Source organism: Salmo salar, unplaced genomic scaffold (assembly GCF_905237065.1).
Source record: "Salmo salar unplaced genomic scaffold, Ssal_v3.1, whole genome shotgun sequence".
Taxonomy (NCBI): Eukaryota; Metazoa; Chordata; class Actinopteri; order Salmoniformes; family Salmonidae; genus Salmo; species Salmo salar.
Window position 1 is genome coordinate 1 of NW_025548311.1, and position 8429 is coordinate 8429.

An 8429-nucleotide genomic window follows, 5' to 3' on the forward strand; every position below is an offset into this window, starting at 1 on the left:
GACACCACCACTTCCTCTACTCCATCAGGTCACTCGTTAACCAGTCACTCACCAATCAGATCCCTTACAGCAGGAAAGGGAAACATTTGGCCTTGTGATTTCTGTCTGACATGATTTTGATGAAGACGGGGATGGTGATTGATGATCTTCCTCTCTCTTCCCCGACACAGGGATCTATGGAGTGAGATCAACTGGTTGCTGGTGGGGTTTGGTCAACAGGTGTGTCTACCTGTCAATCCTCTCTGCTCCGTGTGTCTGAACAAGCACAGCTGCCCCTCCGCCCACCAAGCCTCCCCAGCCAAGAGGCCTAAAGCTGGGTCACCTCGCTCACCACACTCCCCCAAGACCTCCAGGGTCAAGCTGGAACCTGGTTCTCTTGGTTTGGGGTTACCACCCCCCTTCCTCCTCCTCCTCAGCCACACCTGTCAAAGAGGAACCTCTGGCTACCGCCCTCTCCCCTCCTCTGCTGCCCAGAAAAGGAAGTCCAAAGCCAAAACCTTCTCTACATGATACGACAGAAGGGACTAGAATCCCTATAGAGATATAGGGTCCTTCCTCCCAAAGTGTGCACTTGTCACTTCCCTGACTGATTTGAAATGAGCGGTACTAGAAATATGGTGGTAACTCCTACTAGCCCAGTGGTATTAACTTCTTTAGCGGGGAGACCATTTTCAGACCGAATTTCTGTGGACCCCATTTATTTTGCTAGAATTTCACAACCCCACCCCAAAAAAACCTTCAAATCGTTACATTCAGATCAACTAATGACCAATTCATTATATTTTCATATTTATCAAACTGAAAACCAATAAATAAAAGTACTCAATAAAATTGTATTTTTCAAATGATCAATATCTTTGACACAGGTGAAGATGACATCTACTACTTCCTGTATGTTCAGTTGTTCTGTACATGAAAAATGTGGCATCATTTCTGTATGCCTCAGAATGTTCAGCACACCTCATCACTCAACTTCTGTCCCCTGCCCTTACTTTACCTTGCAGATATTGGCTCCTCTAGGTTCCGTCGCTCATCCATCGGCCAATCAAAAGCTGAGCCAGACAAAGCCCAGTCCCTGTTACCCCTGGCACCCATCCTGCTAGGAGGAGGGGCCAGGTGAAGGTGGAATACGATGGGAAGGTGGAGCCTAAACACTGGGAGCCTCCTGATTGGTGCAAGCAGCTGGGTCACGTGCGTCAGATGAGGAGCGCCAGGGACGCGCCTGTTGACCTCATGGGGGCGGAGAAATGCTACGACACACACGCCCCTGATGAGGTGGGTGAGACCCCACTGGTTTCTGTCTCTTCGTCGTACACCCCCCACTACCGCTTTGCCCCACCCAGCTAACCCCCTGCTGTCTGTCCTACCACCCTACATCCAGCCAATACTAACCTTTACCTCTACTGCCTCCATCTCTGTTGTTTCTGCTTGGGCCTGTACTGCTACTGTCCAGCCCATTCTGTCCATCTCTGTTGTCTGCTTGGGCTTACTTACCGGCCCTATGCCTCTACTGCCTCCATCTCTGTTGTTTCTGCTTGGGCCCGTACCACTACTGTCCAGCCCTATGCCTCTACTGCCTCCATCTCTGTTGTTTCTGCTTGGGCCTGTACCACTACTGTCCAGCCCTATGCCTACCTATCCTCCATCTCTGTTGTTTCTGCTTGGGCCTGTACCGTACGTCCAGCCCTATGCTCACTGCCCCATCTCTGTTGTTTCTGCTTGGGCCCGTACCGCGACTGTCCAGCCCTATGCCTCTACTGCCTCTATCTCTGCTCCCACTACCCAGCCCATAGCTACTCCAACAGCTGTATCTACGTATGCCCCTGCCCGTGTTTCTTACCCTACTCCTGCCTATGCCCAGCCTCAGCCCCTGAACCTGTCTATACACTCATCTATACCAACCCCAATGCCCTTCTCCTGTGGGGTTATCTCCATTACAATATACATGATTTACATTACAACTTACTTTAAGATTAAGATTCCCCACCTTCCTTCCTCTCCCCTCCTCTTACCTCCCCACCTACACCCTGGCCACTGCCACCCCTCTCTCCGCTCCCTCATCCTCTCCGGGTCAGAGGTGGACCAGGCTTCTCTCCTCACCAGCCCCTGCTACCCCCTGCTCCGTGCTGTCCACACATTCTCCCACTGTAACACAAACCTCCTGTTGACCTACCAAGAGACCGCTTCCTGCCTTGGCTCCTCCCTCTCCCGCGTCCTCACCTTCCCGAGTTCGCCCTAGCCTTCTCCCGCTTCACAGAGGTTGTGACTTCAGTCCACCCCGCCGGGCAGAGGGAGCTCAACGGTTACCTGTCCATCATCTCTGATCTGGCACTCACCTGAGGTAGAGACCTGATCTAGACCTGTGGGGCGGAGACCTGTTCTAGACCTGTGGGGCGGAGACCTGTTCTAGACCTGTGGGGCGGATACCTGTTCTAGACCTGTGGGGCGGAGACCTGTTCTAGACCTGTGGGGCGGAGACCTGTTCTAGACCTGTGGGGCGGAGACCTGTTCTAGACCTGTGGGGCGGAGACCTGTTCTAGACCTGTAGGGCGGAGACCTGTTCTAGACCTGTGGAGCGGAGACCTGTTCTAGACCTGTGGGGCGGAGACCTGTTCTAGACCTGTGGGGCGGAGACCTGATCTAGACCTGTAGGGCGGAGACCTGACCTACACCTACCACTGTAGAGCAGCGGCAGAAATCGGCTACACCAGGGCTTGTGCATTCTGCCCCTATAGTTTGCCGCTAAAGTAATCTGGGAGTTTGAGGAGCTCCGCTCTCCATTTCTCCCCCAAAATATCCCTGAAAATAGTCAACCGGGGCAAAATATGCCCTAAATTTACTGATTTCCCCCACCTCTGTAGGTTCTCTACCCACTGTGCTGCTGTCTGCAGCAGGTCTACTGGGGGGGTTAGAGACCAACAGATCTACTTCCAGGTCATCACTGGTCACAAACCTCTCACCTGCGGCAGGTGTAACTCAATGGAGCACGAGATGTATCACTGTCTGTCAAAGAACCACTGGGTCTAGCACTGATACTGGTCAGGATCTATGTAGGCCTATGAAGGATTATGTAGTACTGGTCAGGATCTATGTAGGTCTATGAAGGATTATGTAGTACTGGTCAGGATCTATGTTGCACTGGTCAGGATCTATGTAGGACCTATGAAGGACTATGTAGCACTGATCATGATGTATTTAGGTCTATGTCACACTGGTAATGCCACAATAGTCATGACAATATGTAACACACAAAGGGGTCATTCCTGACACACAGTATGTTGTCTGTGCCAATCACACAAACTCCCTTTCCACAGGTGGTGCTGACTGTTGCCTGTAGGGCGTTTAGAATACACATTTTTACATTTACATTTGTCATTTAGCAGACGCTCTTATCCAGAGCGACTTACAGTAGTGGATGCATACATTTCATACATTTTTTCCCCCCCCGTACTGGTCCCCCGTGGGAATCGAACCCACAACCCTGGCGTTGCAAACACCATGCTCTACCAACTGAGCCACACGGGACCATACACAGAGGTAGTAGCAGGGTTCCACCAGTAGAACTAGTTGAACCCTGCAGGTAGAACAATACAATACACAGATGTAGTAGCAGGGTTCCACCAGTAGAACTAGTTGAACCCTGCAGGTAGAACAGCAGAATACCCATTAGAGTTGGAGGGGTTCTACAGAGTATTGTCAGAATGCTGTATATCTGATTTATGTTCCAGGATAAAGGTGAAATACATCCAGCACTATAAAAGGAGGATGTGGAACTGCAGTGAAGTTATGTCACTGGATATGATTTGTCATGAGCTTACGAAACAAACAGTGCAAAAGTGTTGAAGATCGGAGATGGGCCTAGCTAGCTAGCTGGGGTGTATTCACTAGGAACCAAACAGACGCAAACAGAACTAGGCAGGACTTACCTGAATTTGTCCAATAGAAATACTTGATTTCGCAGCAGGATGTTTTCCGTTGGAAAGCTTTTTTTCTACAGTGTGCGACTAATTAATACATCCCAAGCTGTTTGCATGAGGCCAGTTCAATCAGGCTATACCACCATGACACACAAGGATATAGAAGTTAGATGTTACATGACATGTTAACTATGCACACCTATTCTCCCACCAGGAGTGATGAGTCAACCTCATTCTGAGAGTGGAGACCTCTTTAGAAACAATGAAAGAGAAAAGTGTACACCTACCGAATACTCCATTTTAACACAAAGTAGTGCATAAGAGGCATACTAGCAAGGATATACACTACATGACCAAAAGTATGTGGACACCTGCTCGTTGAACATCTCATTCCAAAATCATGGGCATTAATATGTAGTTGGTCCCCGTTTTACTGCGATAACAGCCTCCACTCTTCAGGGAAGGCTTTCCACTAGATGTTGGAACATTGCTGCAGGGACTTGCAGCCAAGAGAGCATTAGTGAGGTCGGGCACTGATGTTGGGCGATTAGGCCTGGTTTGCAGTCAGCGTTTCAGTTCATCACAAAGGTATTCGATGGGGTTGAGGTCAGGGCTATGTGCATGCCAGTCAAATACTTCCACACCGATCCACACTCTGTGTGGGCCTCGCTTTATGCACGGGGGCATTGTCATGCTAAAACAGGAAAGGGCCTTCCCCAAACTGTTGCCACAAAGTTGGAAGCACAGAATTCTCTAGAATGTCATTGTATGCTGTAGCATTGAGATTTCCCTTCACTGGAACTAAGGGGCCTAGCCTGAACCATGAAAAACAGCCCCAGAACATTATTCCTCCTCCACCAAAATTTACAGTTGGCACTATGCATTGGGGCAGGTAGCGTCCTCCTGGCATCCGCCAAACTCAGATTCGTCCATCGGACTGCCAGATGGTGAAGCGTGATTCATCACTCTAGAGAACGCGTTTCCACTGCTCCAGAGTCCAATGGCGGAGAGCTTTACACCACTCCAGTCGACGCTTGGCATTGCACATGGTGATGCTTAGCCATGGAAACCCATTTCAGGAAGCTCCTGATGAACAGTTCTTGTGCTGACGTTTCTTCCAGAGACAGTTTGGAACTCAGTAGTGAGTGTTGCAACCGAGGACAGACTATTTTTACATGCTACGCACTCCAGCACTCGGAGGTCCTGTTCTGTGAGCTTGTGTGGCCTACCACTTCACGGCTGAGCCGTTGTTGCTCCTAGACGTTTCCACTTCACAATAACAGCACTGACAGTTGACCGGGGCAGCTCTAACAGGGCAGAAATTTGACGAACTGACTTATTGGAAAGGTGGCATCCTATGACAGTGCCACGTAAGTCGCTAAGCTTTTCAGTAAGGCCATTCTACAGTAAGGCCAATGTTTGTCTATGGAGATTGCATGGCGGTGTGCTCGATTTTATACACCTGTCAGCAACGGTGTGGCTGAAATAGCTGAATCCACTAATTTGAAGAGGTGTCCATATGCTTTTTTATGTGTATCTAAAAGATGCCAGATTAAATACTCTCCCCTCCTCTCCCATCAAGTGAGGCGTTATCAGGTCCTGGTCTCTCTAAAGTTGTCTAGCCAGATTAAAGACTCTCTCCCCTCCCCCTCATCTCTTCCACCAGGTGCGACGTTACCAGGTGCTGGTGTCTCTGATGTTGTCTAGTCAGACAAGGGACCAGGTGACCAGTGCAGCTCTGCAGAGACTCAGGGCTCATGGCTGTACGGTGGACAACATAGTCAACATTGACGATGACACACTGGGACAACTCATCTACCCTGTTGGCTTCTGGAGGGTAACACACACTATACACTGCCTTCACAAAGTATTCACACCCCTTGACTTTTTCTACATTTTGTTGTGTTACAAAGTGGGATTAAAATTGATTTAATTGTGGGGTTATTGGTCAACGATTTACACCATACTCTGTCACAGATAAAGTATAAATATTTGTAGAATATTCATGAAAAATAAAACACTAATATATCTTCATTAGATAAGTATTCAACCCCTGAGTCAATACATGTGACAGCGACTACAGCTGTGAGTCTTTCTGGGTAAGTCTCTAAGAGCTATCCACAGCTAGATTGTGCATCATTTGCCCATTATTCTTTTCAAAATTCTTCAAGCTCTGTCAAATTGGTTGTTGTTCATTGCTAGACAATCATTAGGTCTTGCCATATTTTCAAGTAGATTTAAGTCAAAATTGTAACTCTGCCACTCAGGAACATTAACTGTCTTCTTGGTAAGCAACTCCAGTGTAGATTTGCCTTGTGTTTTAGGTTACTGTCCTGTTGAAAAATGAATCCATCTGCCAGTGTCTGGTGTGGACTGAACCAGGTTTTCCTCCAGGATTTTGCCTGTGCTTAGCTCCATTCTGTTTATTTTATCCTGAAAAACTCTCTAGTCCTTAACAATTAAAAGCATACCCATAACATGATGCAGCCACCACTATCCTTTAAAATATGGAGAGTGGTACTCCGTAATGTGTTGTATTGGATTTGCCTCAAACATAACACTTTGTATTCAGGACAAAAAATGTATTGCTTTGACACATTTTTTGCAGTATTACTTTAGTGAATTGTTACAAACAGGATCCATGTTCTGGAGTATTTGTATTCTGTACAGGCTTCCTTCTTTTCACTCGGTCATTTATGTTAGTATTATGGAGTAACTACAATGTTGCTGATCCATCCTCAGTTTATTATCACAGCCATTAAACTTTAACTGTTTTAAAGTCACCATTGGCCTCATGGTGAAATCCTGAGCAGTTTCCTTCCTCTCCGGCAACTGAGTTGGGAAGGACGCCTGCATCTTTGTAGTGACTGGGTGTATCGACACACCATCCAAAGTGTAATTAATAACTTCACCATGTTGAAAGGGATATTCAATATCTGCTTTTTATTTTCAACCATCTACCAACCCATCTGCTGTACTTTATGAGCCATTGGAAAACCTCCCAAATTTTTGTGGTTGAATCTGTTTGAAATTCACTGCTCGACTGAGGGACCATACAGATAATTCTATGTGTTGGGAACAGAGATATGGTAGTCATTCAAAAATCATGTTAAACACTATTATTACACACAGTGAGTCAATGCACTTGTTAAGCAAATATTTACACCTGAAATTATTTCGTCATAGCAAAGGGTTGAACACTTTACTCAAGCATTTCAGCTTTTTATTAATTAATTTGTAAAAAATAAAAACATTCCACATTATGGGGGTATTGTGGGTAGGCCAGTGACAAATCTCAATGTAATCAATTTTAAAATCAGGCTGTACCATGTGGAAAAAGTAAAGGGGTGAGAATACTTTCTGAAGACACACCCTTACTACACCATGTCTTCCTTTGAACATGAGTATGAATAAAACCTTGACATGTCTTCTCTTCCCCCCCTCCTCCAGACCAAGGTGAAGTACCTGAAGCAGACATCAGTGATACTCCAGAGAGAGTTTAGAGGGGACATCTCTAACACAGTGGAGGGCCTGGTACGACTACCTGGAGTTGGACCCAAGATGGCTCACCTGGCCATGGACATCGCCTGGCACCAGGTCTCTGGCATAGGTAGGTATGGCTCATATACAGTTGAAGTCAGAAGTTTACATACACCTTAGCCAAATACATTTAAACTCAGTTTTTCACAATTTCTGACATTTAATCCTACTCAAAATTCCCTGTTTTAGGTCAGTTAGGATCACCACTTAATTTTAAGAATGTAAAATGTTAGAATAATAGATAATGTATTTATTTTAGCTTTTATTTCTTTCATCACATTCCCAGTGGGTCAGAAGTTTACATACCAAATACTAATTGAGTGTAGCATTGCCTTTAAATTGTTTAACTTAGGTCAAACATTTCGGGTAGCCTTCCCACAAGCTTCCCACAATAAGTTGGGGGAATTTTGGCCCATTCCTGCTGACAGAGCTGGTGTAACTGGAGTCAGGTTTGTAGGCCTCCTTACTGCAACTGCTTCTTTCAGTTCTGCCCCACACATTTTCTATGGGATTGAGGTCAGGGCTTTGTGATGGCCACTCAATACCTTGACTTTGTTGTCCTTAAGCCATTTGCCACAACTTTGGAAGTATGCTTGGGGTCATTGTCCATTTGCAAGACCCGTTTGCGACCAAGCTTTAACTTCCTGACTGATGTCTTGAGAAAGTTGTTCAATATATCCACATAATTTTCTTCCTCATGATGCCATCTATTTTGAGAAGTGCACCTGTCCCTCCTGCAGCAAAGCACACCCACAACATGATGCTGCCACCCCGTGCTTCAAGGTTGGGATGGTGTTCTTCAGCTTGCAAGCCTCCCCCTTTTCCTCCAAACATAACAATGGTCATTATGGCCAAACAGTTCTATTTTGTTTCATCAGACCAGAGGACATTTCTCCAAAAAATGTACGATCTTTGTCCTCATTTGCAGTTGCAAACCGTAGTCTGGCTTTTTTTATGGCGGTTTTGGAGCAG

At 46.4% G+C, this 8429-nt stretch overlaps 1 protein-coding gene across 1 annotated transcript; it reads left to right on the forward strand.

Annotated features, from left to right (window-relative positions):
* The first annotated feature begins 844 nt into the window (after positions 1–844).
* On the forward strand, positions 845–7587 carry LOC123732883 (endonuclease III-like protein 1). The gene is made up of 4 exons (XM_045712218.1): positions 845–891; positions 1062–1275; positions 5584–5754; positions 7368–7587. Exons 1-4 carry the CDS (start codon positions 845–847, stop codon positions 7575–7577), a joined length of 642 nt encoding a protein of 213 aa, XP_045568174.1. The 3' UTR covers positions 7578–7587.
* Positions 7588–8429: the final 842 nt, after the last annotated feature.

Bases quoted from the DNA above. Each gene is read 5' to 3' on its own strand.
- LOC123732883 (XM_045712218.1), top strand. From the start codon at position 845: ATGATCAATATCTTTGACACAGGTGAAGATGACATCTACTACTTCCT. The intron at 892-1,061 runs GTATGTTCAGTT...AAGCTGAGCCAG, and splicing joins GATGACATCTACTACTTCCT to ACAAAGCCCAGTCCCTGTTA. The intron at 5,755-7,367 runs GTAACACACACT...CCCCTCCTCCAG, and splicing joins ACCCTGTTGGCTTCTGGAGG to ACCAAGGTGAAGTACCTGAA.